This window comes from Spermophilus citellus (genome assembly GCF_964194105.1).
Source record: "Spermophilus citellus genome assembly, chromosome: 6".
NCBI classification, from domain to species: Eukaryota; Metazoa; Chordata; class Mammalia; order Rodentia; family Sciuridae; genus Spermophilus; species Spermophilus citellus.
The window spans coordinates 123,669,591-123,696,150 of record NC_138187.1 but is presented as its reverse complement, the minus strand read 5'-3'; the positions used below and the strand labels follow the sequence as shown (position 1 = coordinate 123,696,150).

Sequence of the window (26,560 nt, the reverse complement as noted above, 5' to 3'; positions counted from 1 at the left end):
GTGACAGTGGAGCCCTGGGAGCTCTGTTGTAATTTGGTTTATTTCTCTGTTTACAGGTAATCTTCACAGTCATGGTATTTTTTTGTTTTCTAATACTGCTAAGAATATGGGTCGAATGTGGGTTTATTTGCTCTCTTGATTTTTTTTTTGTTTGTTTTTTGAGATGTTATGTGGGAAAATTTGAATTGTGTAGTTGCCAATGTCCTCCAGACCTAAGAGTTGACATAGATGGGTTTCGGAGTGTTGAACAACTTTACTCAGTTGTGTATGTATTATACATTATATATTATCCTTTTAAAATACTATCTATTTGATTGCTGAGATTTATTCATGATTTATGCATATTTTTGTTTTTCATATATATGTACGATGAATTAAGAGATAGTTGTAGACATCATGGCTTTCACCCCATAGTTTGCATAACCAGAAAATAGGGTTGTTCTTCTACATATTTACAAGGCATTTAGTATACTTAACAAATGTGAGAACAGTTCAACAAGACCCTCATCTCAGAAAAAGTTTGAGACAGGGTTTTGCTAATTTGCCTAGGCTGGCCTCGAACTTGAGATCGTTCTGCCTCAGCTTCTAGGGTTGCTGGGATTATAGGTGTGTGCTACCACACCTGGCTATGAAAAGGATTTTAATAGTGGATTCATATCTTTAACTGTTGAAATAGGATATCCATAAAGGAAGATATCCTTTCTTTTCTTGTCAACTTCTGTGAATTGTATTTTTCAAGAAATTTGTCTATTTCACACAAATGGTCAGATTTATTAATTGTAGCAATTGTTTTAGTAGCCTCACATCTTTGATGTCTGTTGGATCTTTCTTGATATTGGTAATTTGTCATTTTTCTTTTGTTTTGAATCAGTTATATTGGGGATTTATCAGTTTAATTAATGTTAAAAAGAAACAACTCTCAACTTTTTTTTGAGATGAGGGTCTTGTTGAATTACCCAGGCTGGCTGGCCTCAAACTGGTGATTTTCCTATCTCAGCCTCCCTAGTTAAGCAGGGATTACAGGTGTGCACTTAACTTTTAACTTTTTTAAAAAAGATTATATGTTTGTCTTTAATTTAAGACTTTCTTTTCTTTATTTCCTTTCCCCCATTTATTTTGACCTGTTTATTTTTGAGTTAGAGGCTTAGATATTTGAGTTTTAACCTTTGTTTTTTTCAACACACATGTAGGATTATATACTTTCTACTAAATACTCCTTTAGCCACAATACTTACTATTTTCAGTTCAGATATTTTCTGCTTTTTGTTTTGACTTTTTTCTTTATCCCATATTATTCACTTCTGTTGCTACTTTAACAAATTTCTATAAACTTAATGATGTACAACACAAATTTTTATTTTATGGTTTGGGGGTTAGAAATCTGACGTGAGTCTCACTGGGCTAATGTCAAGGTACGAACAGGACTGCATCCTTTTCTGGAGACTCTTAGGGAGATCTGTTGCCTTGCTTTTTCTAGCTTCTAGACACTTGGTTTTTGGTCTTCCTCCTTCTTCAGAGTCAGCAGTCTTCCATCCCTCTGACGGTTATATCTTACTCTGACCCTTATCCGGGAAAGATTATCTGATTTTAGGGATTCATATGATTTTCTTGGGGCTACTCTGGTAATCCGGGATAATTGCCATATCTCATAGTGTTTAACCTTAATCACGTTTGAAAGGTTTCTTTAAGTATATTTATAAGCATATTTATAGATTATGCAATTAGGACATGGACATCTTTAGGGATCCTTCATTATTCTGCCTGTTGTACCCCTGAATTACTTAGAAGTATATCATAAGTGTATTATTTAATTTTCTGGGATTTGGAGTTTTTCTGATTATCTTTTTGTTACTGCTTAACTCCATGGTCTAAATTATTAATTAACTTAGTCTGAATTATTCCAGTTTTTTGAAATTTGTTGAGGCTTTCTTTTTGGTTAAACTACCCTACCTTTTTGATCATTTTATTTCAGTACTTTGAAATGGTGTGCATGATATTAAAAAAAAACCTGAAAGTTTTATGATATGGTGATCTATAACATCACTATTGTCTTGATTTTTATAGGAAATTTTCTTACTTTTTAGTAGTTTCTGCTTTATTCTTGATAGTTACTTTACCAGAAAGGTCTTGGTTACAGAATAGCCAGAGGTATACACAATTAAATCAATTTTGAATTGTACAGGGTGTGATTAAATCATTCTCTGATTAATTATAGCACACTTTTTTTTGTTTTGTTTTGGCTCGTGGGTGAAAAGCCCATAAATACAGTAAAATCTTGTTATGAAATAGTTATTTTGAATGAATTCAGACCAGTGATAGCCTCTTCTCATAAGAGAAATGGGCTTTGCAAGGCAATGAAGAACACAAACTGAGTACCCAGAAGGAATAGAAGCAGAGATTAGAGACAAAGAACTCTAAATTAGATTTTTATTGTAGTTTATTGGTTTGATAGTTGGAGGGAGAACAATACCTTGACCTACACTGTTGATAAAGGGCCTGCCTTTACCTAGGCTACAGAAAGTAAGATTAGAAGAAATAAATAATGAGAAGAGGCAAAGCTGTGACAGAACATTGTAATCGTCCTTTTAAATGAAATGATCTAGTGATATAGGAAATAGCATATAGAATTTGTGTAGTGTAATCTAGAAGCTAGGTCAGATTAGTTCCATGCCGTGGCAGATACCCAAGCAGATATGTGGGAAGAAATCATACTTTATATACAGATTGAATCATTAAGAATTTGTTGTTCCTGATCTTAAGTGGACCCTCAATACTTATTTTACATTCTTTCATTACTTATTCTTAGCATTCTTTTGCTAACTCACTTGTCCACATCTTTGCCTCTTCTCATTATTTATTCCTTCTAATCTTACTTTCTGAAGCCAAGAAAAATCTTTAATTTAGGGAAAGAAAAAAAAGCAACAATAAAACTTGTGTCTTTTGAGAATTCTGTATCCTGCTGAAATCACTTTCACAAGTGAAGATAAAATACTGGATGCAGTCACTTGCCTGTAATTCCAGCTAAACTGGAGGTGGAAGCAGGAGGCTCAGTGGAGCCCATGAGTTTAAGGTCAACCTGAGCAATATGGTAAAGCCTTGTCTCCAAATAAGCAAACAAACAACAACAGCAACAAAAAACCAACCAACCAAACAACAAAACGAAAAAGAAGGCAAATTGTTATTGAGAAGATGAACATATTTATTTATTATTGGGGTACCAGGAATGGAACCCTGGGGCATGCAACCCCTGAGCCCCAGCCCCAGCCATTTTTTGTATTTTATTTAGAGACAGGGTCTCATTGAGTTGCTTAGGACTTTAATAAATTACTGAGGCTGGCTTTGAATTTGAAATCCTCCTGTCTCTGACTCTCTAGCCGCTGGAATTATAGGTGTATGCCACTGCTCCTGGCTAATGAGCATATATATTTAAAAAAATTTTTTTTTAGTTGCAGATGATCACAATCCCTTTATTTTATTTATTTATTTTTATGTGGTGCTAAGGATCAAATCCAGTGCCTCACATGTGCTAGGCAAGTGCTCTACCACTAAGCCACAACCTCATCATGCAAGGCAAGCACTCTACCAACTGAGATATATCCCTAGCCATTTGTGGTTGGTTTAGCTAGAATTTTGTAGGTTTTGTTGATCTTTTCAAAGCACTGATTTTTAAAAATGTTTTTTTTTTGATGCATTATAATTATACATAATAGTGAGATTCATTGTGACATATGTTTGAGCATGCATATAATATAATTCTCTAGTGTCTCCCCTTTCCCTCTCCTTGTCCACCCTCTGATCCCCTTGCTTTATTCTCTTGGTCTTCCTTCTTTTATTTTTAATTAGTGCATCATAATTATATATTAAAAGGGGATTCACTATGTATATTCTTACATGGGTGTAACATAATTTAGTTGATTTTGAATTGATTTTTTATTTAATTTGTTTTCTCCATATTTTTTCCATTTTCTGTTCCATTGGTTTCATTTATTCCCCCATTTTCTTTTTGTGTAGTTTGCTCTTCATTTTTTAGATTGCATCTTAAGAGGTGGAAGCTTAGGTTATTTGAGATCTTCATTTCAATATAGATGCTTACAGCTATAAATTATTCCTCTAAACACTTCTTTGCATCCCCTAAATTTTGAGATGTTGTTTTCATTTTTATTAAGTTTAAAATAATTTCCATTTCTTTTGTAGTTTCTTGTTTGATCCATGTATTATTTGGAAATGTTCTTTAATTTTAAAATATTCATGTATTTTCCAAGTTTTTGTTTGTTGCTGAGTTTTAGTTTATTATGGTTAATGAACATACTTTGCATGCTTTTAATTCCTTTAAATTTATTGGGACTTGTTTAGTGGCTTAGTACATGGTCTGTCCTGGAGAATGTTCCATGGGGCTTATAAAGAATATATGCTGGGTGGGCGGGGCTGGGGTTGTGGCTCAGTGGTAAAGCACTTGCCTAGCATGTGCAAGGCCTTGGGTTTGGTCCTTAGCACCACAGAAAAATAAATAAATAAAATAAATGTATTGTGTTCAACTATAACTAAAAAATAAATATTAAAAAAAGGAATACATGTTTTTCTTTTGTTGGATAAAGAATTCTGTAGATGTTCATCAACTCAAGTTTGATTGATAATATTGCTTAATTCATTTACATCATTGCCAGTTTTCTGTCTCTCTTTTCTAGAAATTATTGAGACTTCCCTGACAAATATTATTGAATTTTCTATTTCTGTGATTTTTCTTTATCTATTCTGGGGCTCTGTTATTAGATTTTTGTTATGTTGATAATTGTTACATATTCCTGATTAATCTTTTCACACTGTAATGTATATTTTTGTCTCTAGTAAATTTTTTTTCTTAAATATATATATTTTGATTAGGGTTGGGGTTGTGGCTCACTGGTAGAGCACTCACCTTGCATGTGCGAGGCCCTGGGTTCGATCCTCAGCACCACATAAAAATAAACAAATAAAGACATTGTGTCCAACTACAACTAAAAAATAAATATTAAAAAGTATGTATTTTGATTATTATTTTTTACATAGTATGTCTATGTCTCTTTTTTGTTTTTTACTCCCATCTTTTGTGGTAAGTAGATATTTTCTTACATACCATTTACTTTCTTTGTGTTTTAAGAAAGAACTTTATCATTTTGAGTCTTCTCTTTCATAAGTTTCTCTACAGATTACAGCAATAAGCATTTTAATTTAACATTATATTTTAAAATATTTTAAAGTAAGATAGTTCTAATTCCATTAATATATGGAAACATTATTTCATGTAGCTTCCTTCCATACCCACTAGGTTTTGCTGTTACTTCCATGTAAATTATGTCTTTGTATAAGCCTTACAATGTACTTTTATAATGACTGTTCACATGCATTTGCCTTTTAAACCAGTTTGGATAAAATGAGGAAACTGATACTTTCATTTTTACCTAAGTAATTTCTTATTTCTTTCCTTGTATTGTTTTTGGTTTGGATTTGGGTTACTCTCTGAAATTTCTTTTTCTTTCTTAAATTATTTCTTGTATGGTGCTATGCTAGCAACAGATTCTCTCCATCTTTGTCTGGGAATTTTTTTTTTTTTTTTTTGCCTCCATTTTGAAAGATAGTTTTGCTGGATATCAGATTCTTTTTGGATAACTCCCTCCCCCATTTAGTATTTTACATATGCCATCCTACTGCTTTCTGGCTTCCATTTTCCTGATAAAGCCAGTCACTCTTGTAATGGTTCCTTAATATGTGACAAATGTTTTCCTTTGTTATTTATTTAAGATTTTCTTTCTTTTGGTTTTTGATAGGCTATATGTCTCGATGTGGATACTTTAGGGTTTATCCTTTTTTTCTGATGCTAGTGATTGAACTTGGGGGCACTACTTAACCACTGAGCCACATCCCTAGCCCCTTTTTATCTCTTATTTAGAGACAGGTTCTCGTTGAGTTGCTTAGGGCCTTGTTAAATTGCTGAGGCTGGCTTTGAACTCTCGATCCTCCTGCATTTTTGGGATTAGAGGTGTATGCCAACACACCCAGTGGGTTTATTGTTTTATCTTTTGTATTTGTTATATCTACATGTGTAGATCAATGTTTATCAGATCCGGGAAGTTTCACCCATTATTTCTTCAAATATATGTTTTTTCTGCCTATATTTTTCACTCTCAATTTCTTGAACTGTATTTTGTGTATTAGCATGTTTGATGATTTTCACAGGTGTTTTGGTCTTCATTGGTGTTTTATTTCCTGTTTTTTTTTTTTTTTAACTGTTAACTTTTATTTGGACTAGATAATGGCTACTCATCTAACATTAAGTTTGCTAATTCTTTTTTTCTGGCAGCTTAATCTGCTATGGTATAGTTTTTAACTCCAGAAGTTCTATTTGGTTCTTTTTTAAAAATATAAATTCTGTCTCTTTATTGTTAATCTGATTGGAAGACTCATTGTCTTTGTACTTTATTTAATTCCTTTAACGTGGTTTCTCTTAGTTCTTTAAGTATATTTGTAGTAGTTGTTTTAAGTCTTTGTCTACTAAGATTTACATCTGGGTCCACTCAAGAAGCAGTTTTATTGACTGTTTCCCCCCATCCCTTTGGATGGGCCACATTTTTCCTTTTTCTTTGCATGTTTCATACTTTTTTGTTCAAAACTTGACATTTTAGATAAAATATATTATAGTAACTGTAGATCTTGTTTCCTCCTCATTTCCCAGAGGTGGTTATTATTGTTGTTTTGTTTTGTTTTTTTTTGGTTAGCCCAGAATTGTTCAGAATCTGTGCATAAACAGTGTGAGCCCTTGAGATATCTGTGTGTTGGTTAGGGCCTATGTTCAAAGATCAGGCAGTTTACAAGTCTTCCCTGGTTTTTGCTTCTACTTGTGCAAGACCTCCCATTCACCAGGAAGGTGTAAATAGCTGGGGTTCTCTGTGGTCTCCTCTGTGCATGTGTGTAACTTTTAAGATCCCCAGGAATACCTGGGAGTGTATCAGAACATACCATAGCTGTCTTGTTTCCCAGATTTCGTTGTTAATGTCTCTTTGCCATTGATTGCTGTTGATTTCAATATCTTCTTCCCCTGTTTTAGTCTGATAATTTACCACTCCCCAAAAGACCAGACACAATTTTAGAGGAGGAAAGGTTTATTTGAGGTTCACAGTTTCAGAGGTCTCAATCCATTGCTCTGGGCTTAAGATGAGATGGAACATGGTGGAAAGTAGAAGTAGAGGAAAGCAATTCAGGACATGGCAACAAGGAAACAGAGAGAGCTATGCTTGCCAGGGACAAAATATATACCACATAGACATACCTCCAGTGGTGGCCTTCTCTACCCATACCCTACCCACTAGAGTTACCACAGAGTTAATCCATTCAAGTGGGTAAATGCACTGATTTGGTTAAGGCTCTTATGACCCATTCATTTCACCTCTAAACTTTCTTGCATTGTCTCACACATGAGCTTTTGGGGGGTACCTTACATCTAAGCCATAACATACACCCCCATGAAGCTTTTCAGTGGAGATCCAGATTGGATGTCCCCCTTCAAGCATCAGGAAGGCTGCTGATCCTCACTTACAACATCCCAGTGTATTATCGGGTTGAGAGCAGATATCAGTAGCCTTGTGTTGAAACACTAATACCTCTGTTTCTCTTATTACAGTTCAGCACATTTTCTTGTATAAATTTTTTCAATTTTTTGTTTGAATCATTGATTTGGAGAGTTGATATTTTTGATAATTTTGTTTGGATTTATCTAGGGAGAGGATTTACTGAACTCCTCAGTCTCACTCTCTGTCCATCTCTTTTTTTATAATGACTTTATGATTGTTTTACTATTTGTATTCGTACTTGATTTTGATCCATTCTCTCTCCTCCAGAAACCCGAGTGATGTTTTAAAAATGGAACCTAACATGTTCTTTCCTTGCATAAAAATACCCATTTCTTTTAGTATAAAATTCATAGTTTTTGTGGCCTGCAAGTTTTGCATATGATTTGGCTTCTGCCTCCCTCCCTAGGCTCATCCTGAATCACTTGTCTTCACTTACTCTTCTTAGATCACAGTGACCTTTTACCTCCTGGAAAGCACCATAGTTGTTTTTTTCCTTATTAGAAATTTCCTATGCACAGTGCTGTTTGGAGTGCTTTACCGTGCTTCTTCAGTGGATTAACTCCTTATTGCTCCTCACACCTCAATTCCAGTTTTCTCAGGGAAGCTTTCCCTTACTTCTGCTCAGACCAGAATAGGTTTCCTGACCTTTGTTGTCATTGCACACTGTTGTCTTCAAGTTCTTATCATATTTACAATGAAATGATTATTTATGCCATCATTTATTGAAGGAATATAATCTCACCTATAGTGTCCTTGAAGGCAAGGTTATTCATCACTGTGTCTTCTATCATAGTGCCTAGTACATAGGAAATACTCTATAAATATTTTTGAATAAATGTCTCTGGTCTGGTATATCAGTAATCTACACAGACATGAATATATCTCCAAGATTTGACAATGTGTAGAATTCAGCTATTTGGATTACCATTAATTATATGCATTATTGCATTTATATTTATAGCTGTAAAAGTAATGGAACTCAGTATTGAAGCATTTTGATAATCTGATGCTTAGTTTGATTTCTGTCTTTTATAATGAGCCCTTTCTAAGTATTTCTTCTGTTTATCTTGGTCATGTGTTTCCCATTCTAGTATCCTTGGAGTTAGAGCTCTGTTATATTTTGATCAGAGTTCATCATTACATTCTCCCTAAGTAAGAATCTGATCTAAAGCCCAGGCTTGGTAACTGGCAAACTGTCATTTGATTTGTTAAATACTTTTCTGATCTTTGTGGGAACAGGTTGGGGATAGATATCTGAAGCATATCACAGTAGCTAATACTTAGGGAAAGCAAGTTACATTAATTTTAATATATTCTAATTAAGGATGAAACAGCCCAATTTAGAAAAAATTTGTCTAAAAATAGTTGAATAAGCTTGGATTTGTAATATTTAATTCTCCACTATCTTTAAAAATTCCACTAGGAAAGCAAGCAAACAGAAAATAATGTTTATTGAGAGTCTTTTAATTGCCTGGGTATTTCTATACTATAATTAGTTACTGATATTTTAAAAAATAGCACCCCCTACCCCTTAAAAAAAAGAAAAGGAACTCTAGCAAAATAGTATAGCATTGTGCTTCTTCTTTAATCTTAGATTTTGTTAACTCTGGAAACAGAGAACTTTAGAGATCACATACTTTGGGCCATCAAGGGATGATTACTGGCACACAGTTAATGTGTAATAGTAGTAGTGGTAATGACAGTGATTTCTCATGTAGTTAGAACTCAGGCAGGATAAGCTGAATACATAACAGTATATTTTGGGAAAGATTTGGTTCTTCATTTGGATCTTTCCCGAATACATGTATTTGGGGAACCAGGTGCAGTGGATATAGTATGATTAAAACCACAATGAATGTTTAAACTTCTCTTTGTTCTTAGGGGGTTGAGGGTTCTACAGCCTATTTGGGTAAAGTGCTGTATTTCCTATAGTTACACATGAAGGAGTAAAGTCTGGATGAGTAGTTTGCTGGCATATGCTTCTTGAATTGTTGGTTATTTTGGTGTCAACTTTTACACTGAGAGTTGCATCTTTTAATGACAAAAATGTTTACTGGAAATTATAGCTTGGAAAAGAGAACCACTTTCCTGCTTCAGCAAAAAGCTAGGTAAAGCATTGATGTGGGGTAAAGTAGCTGTGGAGTTTTATATTCAGATTGTATGAACAGTAAACAGAGCATCTAAAATAACCACTTGCACATTGCAACAAACACATCATCATTTGCTTAAAAAAGAGTTATAATTACAGTTGACGAAGCCTGGACACCATAAAAAATGCATTAGTTTGGCTTGACACATTAATTACCTGTTTTTGCAGATGTTTTTATGTATTGTTGTGTGAACAGTTTACAAAATAATTACAGGAAAGTCATATGGAAAATAAACTAAGTGGGTGGTTTCTCATCTAAATATTTTCATTCATGTGAATCTGTGTGAGCCACAGCTGTTCTGCAGCAAAAGCGGAGAGATAGATGAGGATTCTCGAAGGGTTTTTATTAGACAATCTGTCATCAGTATCAGCACATTTTTATATCTTTAGCAACACAGTTTAAAAACATTAAATTGAGAGGGCTGGTTTGATCCCTGTGATTACTGAAAAATCTTTGTTTCTGATCAGGACAAATGTAGATATCTGTGAGTAAAGTAAACTAAATTGAAGAAAACAAAACAACAATAACAACAAAAACCTCCCAAACTCCCAAATGTAGAACTGCTTTTTTTTAATATTTATTTTTTTAGTTGTAGTTGGACACAATACCTTTATTCCATTCATTTATTTTTATGTGGTGCTGAGGATCGAACACAGGGCCCTGTGCATGCTAGGCGAGCACTCTGCCACTGAGCCACAATCCCAGCCCCTGCTCTTTTTTTTTTTTTTAATTACTAGGTGGTTATTAGGCAGTTTGAGAAAAAGTTAAATATTATTTTGTAATTTCTTGAGTTATACAATAATGTATAACCATAGCTTGTTGTATCTTTATAATAATTAAGGTTGCAGGTAGTTATATCTTTATAATTGAATTTGTTGTGTATAAATTGCACAGAAGTTTCAGCTTATCTGTTTTCTCTTTTGAAGTAGTGACAGTGTAAATCTGCTTTTTCTCAGTAGCTTACTGTGTTAAATTACTGGTCTCAAAAGTGGGTATCATACATATACTTAGTACATGTATCATACATGTACTTACCCTAAGGTAACAATGTCCGTCTCATTCCACCATCTTTGCTACTCCCATGCCCCATCTTCCCCTCCCACCACTCTGCCCTGTCTAGAGTTTGTCTAATCCTCCCATGCTCCCCCTCCTAATCTCTCTATGAATCAGCCTCTTTATATCAAACATTTGGTATTTGTTTTTTTGGGAACAAAGATGAAAAATTGTGCTCTTTATGTGTAATATTAATTGTAATGCATTGTGCTGTCATATATAACAAATTAGAATAAAAAATAAATTTGAAAAAATGTTAAAAAACAAAAGAGCTGCAACACAACACCCTCCAACTTTACACCTGTTACCCTCAGGGCTAAGGATGGCAGACATCCCCTGCCTTGGTTGGTTGCTAACACTATAACGGTGTTTGTCCACTACAGAGGCCTCAGGCTTACGCAGACCCCACCTACCAGCAGAAGTAGAGAAACTCAGGTTTCAGTAAGAACTAGAGAATACGGAAAACACAGTGAAAGGCCTAAGATAACCATTATAGTTAACATACAACTACTTATGCAGTTTGAACTACCTATAGCAAATGTAAAAGAATTTTAAAGTCCCAGAAGAATCTAAAATGCTTAAGACCTAAAGTGTTTTGAATTTTGGATTTTTCTAGATTTTGGAATGTTTGCATATACATAATGAAATATCTTTGGGATAGGACCCAAATCTAAGCACAAAATTGATTTGTTTTATACACACCCTATACACATAAACCAGAGGTAATTTATGTGTGTGTGTGTGTTAGTGCACCTTATTTTAACTATAACCTGTCACATGAGGCCAGATGTGGAACTGCCCGCTTTTGGTCCTGTGGCAGTGCTCAAAACATTACAGAGCATTTTAGATTCAGTTTTTGGATTAGTAAGGCTCAACCATGATGCATTATTGCAGGAAAACTGTCTGGAAAGTATAAAACATTTTCTTACACATTCTTATTACTAGCTCCTATGTCTACAGATGCCGTACACAAAGTTCTAGAGCTTAGGTAGTAATTGAAATGAGTTGATATTGCCCCTTTAAATTCACATAGTTGTTATAACCATATAAAAGAGGCTTGCAGGAGTATCACTGCTTTCCCTTTTCTTTCCCACAAAAATGCTTCAAAGGGCTGACTTGAAATCTAAACTTCTATATTTATAACTCTTTTTCATAGCATGTTTACTATTTTAAAACATTGATCTTGACACATGTGTGATATTGTCTCCACAAACTCACCAGAATTTGACTCACCCAATAACCTTTACTTAGCCAAAGAATAGTTATTATATTTATTAACAAAATTTGCATCAGCCTATTTTATTTCATGTTATTGTTAAATAAATAAACTTCCAAAAGACAACATTAAAAAAAAGTGGGTATCATTTGAAAACTGACCAGGTCTTTGTACTGGTCAGTTTTCAAATGATAAAAGAAATACTGTACTTCTTTATAAATTGTTAAGAAATATCTTTTAAAATTGTAACTGTCAAACAATAACGGCCTAACTTTGTTGGCTTTATTCTGTTTACATAGTGGCTTGTAATTACTTAGATATCTGTTTTATTTCCCTTTTTACTGTTACACAATTTTTCATAAATTTATGTTAAAATGTAATTTTATATACATTTCAGCAACATAGATGATGAAGACAGTAATTATACAGACCTTCCCTGATATGTATTTTGTGTAACTGTTGTTTGTTAGAGAAAGGCACTAGTTATAGAAAGCAGTAATGCATCTGTAGGTAGGAAGCTGGGTAATCCTCCTTTACCTTGGTTTCACTTTATGTGGTTCCAGGTTCCTGTGGTCAATTCTGGTTTGAAAATATTAAATGAAAAATTCTTGAAATTCATAATTCATAAGTTTTAAATTGCTCACCATTCTGAGTAGCATGATGATTTGTGGTGTCATCCTGGAACCTGTGAAACTTATAGGATTACAAATAATAAACTTGTAATCTGTTGATTAGTTTACATTATCTCAAAGAAAAAATATAAATCAATATCATGACATCCAGAAAACAGTTGTTGGACTCTGGGTTCTTTCATAGATTTGCCACTTATGTTAAGATGTCCTGTATGACCTGTGAAAGAGTGAACAAAGGCCTTTTGGGGATTGGGAAACATTCATATTTACTAATATGGCAAGTAAAAATTTTTTGATTTATGTAGAGTTTTACTTCTCTATATTTCTTTACCTTTTTTTAGGCCATTCTTCCTTAGTCTTGATTCTTTATTCCTTTTTCCTTCAGTTTCTTCCATTAGCTATTTTAAATCTTTTTATCTTTTAGATGCCATTTGGCTTTAAAACATAAGGGAAATGTGGGGGATTATTGTTATTCTTTGGACTAGATTTATTATCATGAGTAGACTGGCTTAGCATTATAATTTTGAAAGGCATCAGTCATAGTCTTTTGGGTACTCTTAAAATTGCAAAACAAAGAAAAGTTATGGAGTAGAAAGAAAATATTGAATCTAAAAGAAGGCTGTTTCTGTAGGCATTTAACACTGTGTATAATCTGATGCTAGTTTTCATTCAGTATTACTGATAATAGAAAAACCACTAAGTAACATCGAAAGCAATCAATTCAGGCAATGCTTGAGCATGAATATGATTGTGACTTTTGCTTTTACTCTATTCTGGTGACTTTTTGAACTTCTAGTGGTCACATAACAATTGGTTTTGTTAAAACATTAATAGGGGACTCACTAACTGCAGAAAGCAGATTCCCTAACTGACCGGTTCATGTCATACACGGAAAAGCTGATGGCTTCAGTGTTAGTGTAGACACGTAGAACCATAAATTATTGTTTTTCCCAAGGTTGCCTTTTGTAGTTAAAACACTTAGCATAAAGCAGAAATGGTAGGATATACCTGAAAAGAACAAAGCACCATTAAATATAATAAATCAGCACTTAAGGAAAAAAAAAAAACTGTAGTTATCCAAGGCCATCTGTAACAGAAGTATTCTTGTATATGACTAAAGTTGTTTAAAAAAAAAACACCCACAAACAAAAACTCATTCCAGCAAATCAGGTTGATTTGGATGTTCTTTCTAATGGGATAAATCTCAATGAAACCAGGCATGTTTTAACCAAGTCCAGCAGCATAAGGCCTATTGGAAAGTGCCGCAGTCTTGGCTGGGCACAGAATCACGAGCCAATCAAGCAGGAACAAAACTTTATTTTGAAAAAGCCGCTAACACTTTCAGCGCCAGCAAGTCAAAAACCGGTCCTCCCACGAGGGTGTCCGACCGGGCCCGCGCGCCGACCGGAACCCCCCCGTCTCCTCCCACCTCCTCCGGAATTCCCTCCTACTATCCTTCCCCAACCAATGGGAACTCTCCAGCAGTCCCGTAAAGTCCCGTAACTTGAGTCCGGTAGCAGGCCAAGGTGAACAGCGGGAGTCCAGTTTGCATATGAATGTAAATTTTAACATAATCATCTCAGTGGCTAGCTGGCGTCACTTTACAACCAAAGGTGCCATACATCGTATATATGCTTGTGGCTCCTAGCAGGAAAGTATCTGTGGAGTAGGAATAGAAATAAGAATATAAGATGTGATCAGCACAGTCTTATGTACAGATTAATTTCTGTGCATGTGGTAAAAATTCTAGTGAAAATACCCTTAAAATTCCCTTAAAATTTTCCATGAAATACAGATATAGACAACTGTCTTTCAAGAAGTCTAAATAAGCAAGTTCTTTCAGTATTCCTTTTCTTTTGTTGAATAAATAGTGAGATTGTTTGCTATATTTATAGCAAAATACATGTAGTAGTGACTAAGGGCAGAAGAGCAGAATTAAAACAATTTTTACTTTTGTAAAATCAGTTTTTATTAGTTTCATAATGAAAATGCCTCTTTTTTCTTTTGTGGGTAAACAAGAAAAGACCTTTGTTTTCCAGATATAATATTTGGGTAACAAAGGTATGTGAGAGGTCAGTCCCCCAAAAGACCTATCTTCACCTCACTTGACACTGCTATGATTATTTTTTGTAGAATTACATCAAAATGTATATTCTCTTTTTAGTCCAATCATGCCAGTTTTAGATTGTGTTTTTCCATATTCCTTTTACATAGAGTTATGTATATCTTTTATAGCTCTGATTTTCCTATGTCTATGTTTATCATCTTAGGTATCTCTCCTCTCTAATTCTACTCTGTGTATTGTTCGATGGGTACCTTTCTCAAATTCTTATATTTATTTTCTCTCCATCTTTGTTGCCATACTCACCTATACTTGGGCTTCGTAGTTTTCTTTTTCTACTCAAACAGTAGAATAATCACATTCAAATTCAGTTACTTTATTTATATTGAAAGGTAACTTGGTTTGATGGCAAGTACCCTGAAAGTACCCTAAAAGAGCTGATTTAGGTTCGGGCTCTTCTTACTTTAACTGTGTGATTGAGAAAGAAATTTCACATACTTGAGTTTAATCTTCTTAATTATAAAAGAGAAAATTTATTTCTTGTAAATAGGATATGATACCATGAAGGGGTACCAAATAGTGATGTGTTCTTGGAAAAATCAGAATTTCCATATCTATTATCTATAGACCATATCTTCTATAAAACAACTTTTAGTGAATGAAGTCAGAGTTGGTGTCCAGAGAAATGCAAAATAGGTTGTCCAGTGTTTCTAGATATTTTGGTAACAACTTTGGAATTTCTTCTCCTATTTACTCAGCTATACTCTTTTGTTTCACAGATCACATTCTGTAGTCATCCTATATTCATCTTCCCAGTAGGTTTATCACATAAGTGCACATAAGAAAACTTTTATGGTACACCAATTTTTTTTGACAAAGAGATTATTATTGAGTTAGCCAGGGTTCTCTAGAGGAACAGAACTTATACATAAGAGGCAGTTTAATTGTTGGCTTATACTGCCTTAGGCTAGATAATCCCATAATGGCTATCTGCAGACTGGAGAGCTGGGAAAACTGGTAGCTGCTCAGTTCAAGAAACTGGAAGTATCAGAATAAGGGGACCAATGATGCAGCTTCAGTGCAAGACTGAAGTCCTGGAAGCTCCCTGGAGAGTCACTGGATCTAGTATGTCTTAAAAGGCTGAACAATCTGCAGTCTGATGTCTGCAGATGATGGCAGAAGCAAAAATTACATATGTTTAAGAAGAATTGAGTTTGCATGCACCAGCAAATCCCATCACCACTTGTGCTCTTTGTTCCATCTGGGCCCCCAGCCTATTGGTAGTGCTACCCACATGTAGGGCAGGTCTACCCGCTAAACACAGCCCCAGTTTGCTGACCCATATGCTAATCATCTCTGGAAAACACTATTACAGATACACCCAGAAGATGCTTTGCCAATTTTCTAGGTGGTCTCTCAATTCAGCCAAGTTGACAACCAAGATTAACCACCACAGTTATTGAATAATGGAAGCAATTTTTTTTCTAATGCTAAAACCCAGTGGAAATTTGTGCTCTATGTGAATGATTAGCAGAAATGTAGAAAAACTCATCGAAGGTATTAATTTGTCTTTAGGTAGAAGATAAATCATGTATTCCCTTTGAAAAGTATTCTATGTGGCTATGTTATTGAAGAAATAATAGCTACATGACCTAATATGGGATTGAAGGTTGAATTTAGATACATTTTCCTTGAATAATAGTCATTAAGAACTGTTAATGTGCACACATGTAAGCCCATGTGTGTTTGAAAGGGAAGAGCAAACTACAGAAAACCAAGGAAGTTGGAGTGAATTAAACATTTTTAATCAATTAAAATCTGTTTAAAATCACATTTATCAATAATTTTATCAGTAAGAGTAATTCTGGAAATCTACTCAGAAAACCTCTTTGAGTCTTCATCAGCACATATCTGCAAGAGGTGATTTTCTTTCTTGGCTGCCACTATTTATCAGCAGTAGATGTGGCCTCTTTGTAAGGGCTGATAAGGAAGAAATCATAGTATCTATATAAAAGGCTGCATTGAAAAAACCTTCCAGTATTTCCATTACTTGGCCATAAGTTTCCATGGAAGTGGGCTCACCATCATCAGCAGGAGTCCATTTCAGCTGCTGGCTTCTGGTTCTTGTTTCTTTGTTACCATGGATATTATCTAGAAAGTGGCAGAAGAGTCAGAAGTTTAAAAAACAGCATTTGATTAGAAAATATGATTAAAACCATATTCTGTTTCTTGTCATTTTAAAATTTCAAGTTATTTTGTGAGATGAGTTTATTAATTTGAATAGAGCCAAATTTTGAGGCTGTGGACACACTGAATTAAAAAAAAACGAAAGTGTTACAGTTTCTATTGGAATTGAGCCTAAGGGGAACCCCAGATTTCAAATTAGGGTTTATTAGGGCTTAAAATGTGTAACCTGAAATGTGAAGAGCTAAGGATATTGGCAATAACAGAGTCCAAAACAATAAACCATAAAAAAGGACTAGCAGCATGTAGAAATAATGACTAGCTGTTATTTATGTGGGACGTTGTATCTTCAAAGTGTGTCACATTTATTTAGGTTGATGTCCATGGTTTGTACCCATGTTTTCAACTTGAGTGGGAAACCTTGGGTGTAGGAAGTAAGGACATTTTAAGGACAGAAGCATACTGACATTTTAATTGCTGTTTGAGGAGTTGGAAAGTTAACAAATATAGATTGTTCCACATTTAAAAAAGAAATAGAGATCCCTCTCTCTGGCAAGACCAGTTGTATTTATGAATTACTCATGAAGGAGAGAAGAGGTAGAATGATAATGTAAAAGATATAAAAGGAAAGTTATTTAGCAAAATTGCAATCTCAACTTCATTACAGTTTTTCTTTGAGGTCTGTATTCCATGAGAATTCTTTGGTTAGCATGTGCCAGCACCCCCATTTGGACTACTTTATGCAAAGAAAGACAGGAATATAGATTCACCTGGAATCAGGGACCCTGGTCACACTAGGGTTTCTTTTTGATTTTTGGTTTTCCATATCCTCTGTATCAAGTTCTTCCTTTCAGATCTTTTGCTTTGGCAGGAATTGTGGCTGCTGGTACTTCCCAGTCCTCTTACCTATAGCTTCAAAAACAGAGAAGGTCCAGTTTGTATTGGGCCATTCTTTTCTTCCCCAGCTGTGGCCAGTTGAGTAAGGCTCTATGCAGCTTGGCACAGGGAAGCCCACCCCGATCTAAGTAGACAGAGCTTTGTAGCTAGAGGAACTGAGATCTGACATAGAACAGTTTTCCTTCAAACCACTTGGAGATAGGGAAAGACTGGGAAAGTCTGAAGAGAGAAAGGGGCATTTTCTAGAAAAGCAGAAGATACCGTTCCAGGCAGAAATAAATAGAGGTTTTCCACTGGTGGTCTTCTAAGGAAAAAATATTTGCTTTACTATAATCCATTTATCTTCAATTTAGTAATTCAGAAAATACCATTTTGTAGGATTTAGTTTTGAGGAAAAAACCAGCATTTAAAAACTTTACAATTAGTGCTTCCTATATGACTGGCTCGGTTGTAATTCCATGTATATATGTTTTCTCTTTCACTTTCCATGATCATTAGAAGTATATACTTCCATTTTAGGGCATGAGGAAGGGGATCAGAGAGTTGAGATGACTTGCCATATGACCCATGAGAGGCAGAACCAGAATTTAGATAACTCATCAGAGTTTCTAGAATGTAATGTAAGGCATTTTCCTCTACAGGGTACTTTCTTTTTGGTTAACTTCATTAAGAAGATGCATAGGATGAATTATGGTAATAGTACCATCTGTTAAGTGCTTTGATGAAAATGAGTCATGAATCACTTAGAATACTACAGAATAATATTTATGAAAGGAACCCTTAAAGATCATATGATACACTGGTTTTCAAACTTTTTGACTTTCAGCCATGGGATCCATGTTAGTAAATTTTATATCATCATAACAATCAACTTGTAAAGAGAAAATATTTGTCTCAGTTTTGAAGGTTTTAGCTTTGATTGAATGGCCTCATTATTTTGGGCCTGTGGTGAGGCAACTTATCGAGGTGGGAGAATGTGGCAGTGCAGAACTGCTCATCTCATGGCCAGGAAGCAAAAAAGAGATGAAAGAGCAACAGATCAAGGGTCCCGCACTCACCGTGGGAGCACACCTTCAATGAGTTGTAGACCCCTGACTAAACTCTACCTCTTATAGATCCCACCACTTCTTCCTAGTAGCACTATGCTAGTGACCATGTTTAACAAAACAGGACCTTTGCGGGGAGAGTTAAGGTCCAAACTACAGCAGAATCCCTTCTTCAAATGAAATGCTATATCTTAGTCAATCATATGAAATGGGTAAAATCATCCCATTCTGGAGAGAGCCCAGCACTTCAAAGTTTTAACCACTTCTTTTGAAGTCTTGAGAGTTCTTTGGAGGTTATTTTGAATACCCTTTATTTAGGGAAGCTGAGACCCAAATAGGGTCAATGATGTACTCAGTTTCACATAATTTTATATTATAGGAATTTCAATCACATTCCTGTTTTCAGTTATAAAGATGCACGAAAATTTTTTACTGGTTGAAAAAACCATGAAGCTTACAAATTGATTAGTTAGAATTTAGAAATGCTCTCAGTGATTTTATTTTCCAGTTTTGTGGTACTTTTATGTAGCTCATGGCATAGCAATTCTATGTCACACTCTTATTAAATATCCATTTCTTTTGGTCTTATTTTTGAGTTGAGCTATGTATTGTCTGGATTTGGATTAGGGCTAGTCTTGACTACATTTTTTTTTATATGTTTGACTTCTAAAATACATTAAGTTCTCAATTCATACTTAAATAGGAGGGTGTCAAATTTTGCATACATGAAACTCATGGGGGTAATACTTAGATCTTATTGAAATGAATGACTTTCATGTGTTTTTGAATTTTGAGTATCTCTTCTTCACAGTTAGAAATGTAAACAGGCTTGGATGAAATGTAAAATGAATTGGGTGGAAAGAAGTTAATTTTCACATTGGGATCAAAAAAGTTTATTTTTCACAAGACCAGACTTTTGTTGTCTCCCTTAGGAGAGTCAAGCCCTACTCGCCGAGAAGCTGTGAAGAGAAGAACAGCGGAGTATCTCATGAGGGCAGAAAGTATCTCCAGCCTTTATGGAAAGCCGCAGCTGGATGATGCATCTCAGGTATATCTCATGTTTTATTTTGCATTTTCTTTAACTATTATTTTTTGATGTCTTTTCTTTCAGCTTCATTTTTTAAATAATATTTTTTAGTTGTCAATCTTATTTATTTATTTGTGGTGCTGAGGATTGAACCCAATGTCTCATATATGCTAGTAAGTGCTCTACCATTGAACCACAACCCTAGCCCCTCAGCTTTATTTTTAATTAGAATATTTGAGAACTTTGGTTTCTGGAATTTTATTAATAATTTTCTTAAGTTAATGTTGAAAGGAAAAGCATTATAGCAAATCACCAAAAGTAGAACCAAACAGGACTTGTTTTCTCCTTTTCTCAGTCCTTCATTAGTCCTTAATGGTACCCTAAATCTCCCCAGCTGTAAAATGACAGCAATTCATACTATACTTAAACTTCTTAAAGTTAAATTATGATTTTTGTACAGTTCCTGTACAGTTTTATTGATTCATGGTAAAACTGTTACTTTATTCACAAGTCCTATGAGAATCTGCTATAGTTCACAGATGTAAAATAATCATTCTAGAAGCAATATTTAGATTATTTGGGACTACTAGTAGTCTTGTCTGTAAGGCAGATAAATGCTTAAAACATTAGAAATGTGGTTTATTATTGATTTTTATCTCTTATCTACCTGGACTTGAAAAATTTCTGGAAGAAACTTTTCTGTATGCTTTTTCTTTATATCAAACTAAAATTTTCTAATGCAAATTAAGGATTATATTTTCTGGTGGGATGCTGTAGTGAACATCTATAATCGTAGCAGCTAGGGAGACTGAGACAGAAGCATCATAAATTTGATTCAGCCTGTGTAACTTCGTGACAGCCTGTCTCAAAAAAAGTAAGAAAGGGCTGGGAATATTGTTCAGTGGTAGAGCACCTCTGGGTTCAATTCCTAATATCATCTAAAAAAAAAAAAAGAAAGAAAATTCTGGAGAAGAGAAAAGTGTTTAGTTTATTATAATATTTTAATCGATCCAAGGGGCAGGTAACCTTGTTCATATACAGTTCTACCACTTGAGTCAGTGCAAGATGGCATCAGTTTCTGTATCTGAATAATGAGGGTAGTAATTATTCCTTGCTGGGTTGTTATTAGGATTAAATGAAGTTTAAAAAAAATACTTCTGTACATGGATGTACCTCCCCAACCCACCCACCTACAACTTAGATAAAAGCTTTGTGCCTACCTAGCATAAAGACCAGATATAATCCAGATTAGCTTAATAAATTTTAGCCCCATTCTTAATATCTGCTTCATACACTACTTTTGTATACTGTTTTCCACACACTTTAGCTTTATATAGTTTTTAAAAATTATGAAATGTCTCAAAAACATTTTTCTTTGGTGGTGCTGGGGATAGAAAAATGTCAATTTTTGTAGTTTAAGAATAGCCCAATATTTAACCTCGATTCATTGGACCATTGTTGTTTTTTGTTGCTGATTTTTTGAGCCATTTTTATTTCCTGTATGATTTTTTTTTAAAGTGCCATTATCACTATAGATGGAAAAAGTACAGTTTCTAAAATTGTACTTATTAGTGTAAGATATTATATTGAGAATTTTTTATGGTGTTTGACTATTCATTATAAAACAAAAAGATTACATCTAAGCTAAAGTAATATATTTGTTACCCTAACATAATAATTGCATATTAAATATTGTTATCTATTTTGCTGATTCCTTTTCAGCTTTTGAACTATTGTGACTCTTCTATGTTCTACTTGTTAATTTTTTCCTGTTCTCTATTATTGTAGTCTTAATGATATTATTAATTTAATATCCTTTAACTTTTCACTATTGAATTTTATTTTTTAAATTAAATATTCATTGAAACATTAATTGAATTTAATTCCCTTTTTCCCATGGGGTTAGTGGCCCTCCTTGTTTGCAGTCCTGCTATATACATTCTTGAATTTATTTTGTAGGGCATTGATAAAAACATTAAATAACACAAGTCTATAAACTTATTTGTTATACTAACCCCATCTTGTATATAAATATTCTTAAACATTGTACAAACTCCCTTAACATTAACTGTGAATTTTCTATGTATATTTATTCATTCAATATCTTTGCCTATGCATCCTTGTTAGAGTTTCCCATTGTCACTTCTATGGAGCCATAATTTTCTGGGCAAATAAATATATAAAGTCTTCTTACAGTTTTGACTTAGAGAACAGGACCATCAAGTATATTAGTCAGAATTTCCCATAAGGGGGCAGGCATTGTGGCTTAGTTGTAGAATGCATGTGTGAGGCCCTGAGTTCAATTTTCAGCACTACATATAAATAAATAAAATAAAGGTCCATTGACAACTAAAAAAAAATAATAAAATAAAAAAGAGTTTTTCTGTAAGCATAATAACTTCTAAGGAAATAAAGTTAAGGAGATCTAATATAGGATAGCTGATTATATGAGGTTGTATATTAATTCATTAAGCATCTGTTAGACTTTCTGTGCACATCAATCTAGATATACTTTGGAACTATACATAGTGTTTGCTCTTGCAAACCTTATAGCATAATTGAAGGCATAAATATGTCTAGTTGAAACAAAAGTTAGAGAGATGGCAAGAGCCATGTAGAATCATGGGAAATTGTTTCAGAAAAGATAAAAGGGGGCACCTACTCAATGTGATCTGGTGTGTAGGATTTTTTTTTTAATTTCTTAGGCAAAGATGCTACTGGAGAGTAAGTGTGGTATTTTTTCTTTTATGGTAAGCTTTTGCTTTTATTCTCCCTTTTATATATTATTCTGTTAAGCCTGGCTCTATTGGTCAGAAACATGCTTGATTATTTTCTTATGTGTGATTTAAGTTATGTGAATTCCAGAGGTTCATGATTAGCTTGGTGAATTCATGATTTCTTCTTCTTTTACTTTTCTTTTTTAGTTGTAGATGGACACAATACCTTTATTTTGTTTTTTATGTGGTGCTGAGGATCTAACCCAGGGCCTCACACATGCAAGGCAAGCGCTCTACCACTGAGCCACAACCCTGGTTCCTGATTTCTTCTTCATTAACCATCTTTGGATCTGAATTTCAGCCAATACAATGAGAGGATTGATGTAAATGATTTAACCTGCTCATAATTTATCTGTTGATATAATTTCTCTGTTGAATCAATAGGCAAACATTTCTTTCTAGCCTGGTGGATTAGGAAAATAAAAGAATCCTTTTTGGCATTTATAATTTTTGTTATTTACCATTGTCCCCTTTGGTGTAGACTAAATAATGACCCCCCTCTGCCCAAGTTTTCTGTGATGGCTGAAGCTTTTGCTTTTTTGAACTTCAGAGACACTTGTGTGGTAAATACTAAAGTTCTAAAATTCTGTGCTAATATCCTTCTCAAAGGACAGAAAGGAAATAGAAGCACTGTTTTACCTTTTTCTTTGCATCATTACTTTGTTACTGATAGACTTAAAGAAAATTTAAGGAGTAGGTTTCAGATAAAAAGGAAATGAGCTTTGTTTGAAGTTAAGGTGAAATCCTAACTGAAAGAGACAGATTTTTTTCCCTTTCTTTTTTAAAAATTGTAAATGACTTTGAATGAGTTAAGAATTAATATTGAAAGGGGATTTCCTTTGAAAAGGTTCAAAATAGAATTTTTGCTATTTTTAGTTGTAGGAATTCTACACTCAAGATCAATGAAGTTTAGAAAAAGACAGTAAATGATCTAAATTTAGGACATAAAGATTGTATAGCTTCTAAAGTGCACATACATTTTTATCATGTAGTTACAAAATGTGAATGAACCTTAATACATAGGATATATGACTTTCCTTTTTTATATTTATTTATTTATTTTTAGTTATAGCTGGACACAATACCTTTATTCATTCGTTTGTTTGTTTGTTTATTTATTTATTTATTTATTTACTTATTTAATGTGGTTCTAAGGATGGAACTCAGGGCCTTGTTTGTGCTAGGCCAGTGTTCTACTGCTGAGCCACAACCTCAGCCACATGACTTTCTTAATATTTTGTAGATTTTGAGCACAGCTGCTATCATAATGTCTCAAAGGTATTTTTCCATTTCAGTTATTGTTTCATCCTCAGTGAGACACTGGCTAAGCAGAATGGCAGTTGGGATGTAAATCAGTAATAGAGCTGCAGTTAAGGGTCAGGCGTGGAATGTGGTCCAAGTCAGGCTTGGGAGGTTGGATATTAGGTTTAGTAGGCTGCCCAAGAAAGTCTTTGCAAAGCCCAAAATCTATGGAAGAAGCCAAGTTCAGGAATTCTGGTGTATTTAGTCCCCAGGGCTTAGAATTTGGTTCCTCAGCTTTTTTTTTTTGATAGTGCTTTCCTTTTGCTCTTATTTTTGTACTCCTCTCCCACAATAATGGCTATTCCCTCTGATTATTTGAGGAGGAGTACTTAGCCCTATTTCAAATGGGGTTGGTGAACCAGAAGCATCAACATCACTGGGAAACTTCTGGGAAATGCAGAATCTCAATTTCCCACCCCAGACCTACTGAATCAGAATCTTCATTTGAATTCAGTCCTTTACATGTTAAAGTTTGGGAAGGTATTGCACCAAGGAAGAGGTAGGAGTAGAGCAGTGCTTACTGACAATAAGGAATGACAAGTGAAAAAGTTTAGAGAATGTACAACTGGAATACTAAGTAGGTTTAATTAGTGTGGGGACTGCAGTCCACAGGTAGTGGCTGTAAAGAGCACTGTAGTGAGAAGAGTTGTGAGACAGAGCCTGGATTGACTGGGTCCTGGCCCCGGGCTTGGCCAGTTGAGTGGTGTATCTTAGCATCTCTGGTTTTGAAGGTTGTTGGATCATTGTCCCTTCTTGTCTCTCTCCTTTTTGTGCCCATCTTTCGTCCTGGTGTAGATGGATGCAGCCAAGCTTTCTTCTCTGGATATCATCTGCTATAGTGGCTAGTAAATATAAATGAAAAATTTTACCTTTGTCATCAAGGAAATCAGCCACGTTGCCTAGAATTTCACTATCTCCTTTTTAAAAAAGGAGCTGAAGTTACCCCTAATGAGGATCTTTTAATCCCCTCTTATCTATTGCCTAGTTTTATCATTTTAGATGGTTTTACTTTGCTACTTCTCAGTTTTCTCATCTGGGGGGAAAAAAAAGAAACTGAGAATGTTTAACTTGATCTCTAAAGTCTCTTTCTGTTCTTAAAATTCTGTGGATTTGTTTCCTTTTGCCATCTGAAGAAAGGCATAGATCTGTGGGATTTTACCCAATTTAAATGTTATATATAAGAAATATGAGATTTTTTATTGATGATTTTATTTCATGGTGTTCTCTGTTCATTTCTCTGATGTAACTTTTATAGAGGTTTAAAGTAGAAAGAGAGATTTAATGATCACTTCTTTGCCTTTGGTCTTTTTCTGTAATATTCTCATCTTTGCAAAAGTAACCTCCTAAATCACTGTTTTCATTGGGTTGTTTCTCATACAAAGACTTATCTAGACTCTGGAGAATATGGTCTAGACTCTTCTTGGCATTCAAGACTTGTAAAAACTGACCCTAAGTATGGAATTTGATTTTTTTCTGTTCTCTAGTTTGAGCAAATTTTTCCCCCCCTAACAGGCCAGTGGCCTTTCAATTTTATATATGCTGTTCGTTTCCTAACTTAATTTCCACACGCACTTAAAAATATCTTTAGTCTGACTTCTTTCTGAGAACACAGGTTATTATCTACTAACTAATGATTTATCTTTGTGGACCTGTGTTTTAGGAGAATGTTTTATTTACTTTTAATGTTTTTGTCTTATCTTGTTAAATAAATTATTTACTTTTTGAGTTAGGGGCCATTCTTGTTTTTTGGTGATTTATATTCTTTGTAGTTCTGTTGCACATAGTGGGTGTAGAGTAATTATTTGTTGAAAGATGTAGTTGAGATTTTTGTAGTCTGCTTTCTTTGCTATTGATATTGCTGAAAGTAAACCAAGTACTTCTATGGAAACTGGAAAATCCAATAATATCAGTGAATAAGAAAGTATACATAGAAGATAGTTTTTTTTTTTTTTTTTTTGGGTACTGGGGATTGAACTCAGGGTATTTTATCACTCAGTTACATCCCCAGTTCTTTTATTTTTTATTTGCAGACAGGGTCTCTTGCTAACTTACTGAGGGTCTTGCTAATTGCCGAGTCTGGCCATGAAGGCATTTGGCTATATTTTCAGACAATAAATGGATGGACTATCTTTTAAAGAATTCTTTTTTCCCCATAACTTTTCCCTTTTATTCATTTTGCCAGAATTATAAGCAGTACTTACTCTTTCTTGTTAATGTAGCAGAGGAAGTTGTATTTTTGTGTAGTAGAAAGACTGTAAGCAATAGAGTAAGGGTTTGAGTTTCTAGGATCTTCCACTATTTCTTTCTGACCATGAACAAACATTATACCATTCCCTTTTTTTAATCTATAAAGTGGGGATTATGATACTAACTTCCGGAAAGTACCATATTCAGGGTGGGAGGAGGGATAAAGATGAAATAATAGAATATAAGTTAAATTAGAAGAGACAATTTCTGCTATATGTCTGTATACATATACAACATTAAAATATCTTGATCAACATTTTTATGTTCTTAAAAAATTCCCCGTAGATTTTTAGCTTTTAGAGAGAGTTTTGTTTTTAAATGACATTTAGCTCAATACCTTATCAAATAAATATTTTTGAAACT

The 26,560-nt window shown here is 34.2% G+C and overlaps 1 protein-coding gene across 7 annotated transcripts in view; it reads left to right on the top strand.

The window, feature by feature from the left end:
• RPS6KC1 (ribosomal protein S6 kinase C1) overlaps positions 1 to 26,560 on the top strand; it is a 213,201-nt gene that overhangs the window by 91,288 nt on the left and 95,353 nt on the right. For all 7 annotated transcript variants that reach the window (XM_081300200.1, XM_081300203.1, XM_081300199.1 and 4 more), the window contains one exon: positions 19,777 to 19,892. In XM_081300200.1, coding sequence (XP_081156326.1) covers positions 19,777 to 19,892 — 116 coding nt within the window. The remainder of the gene's footprint in view (positions 1 to 19,776; positions 19,893 to 26,560) is intronic.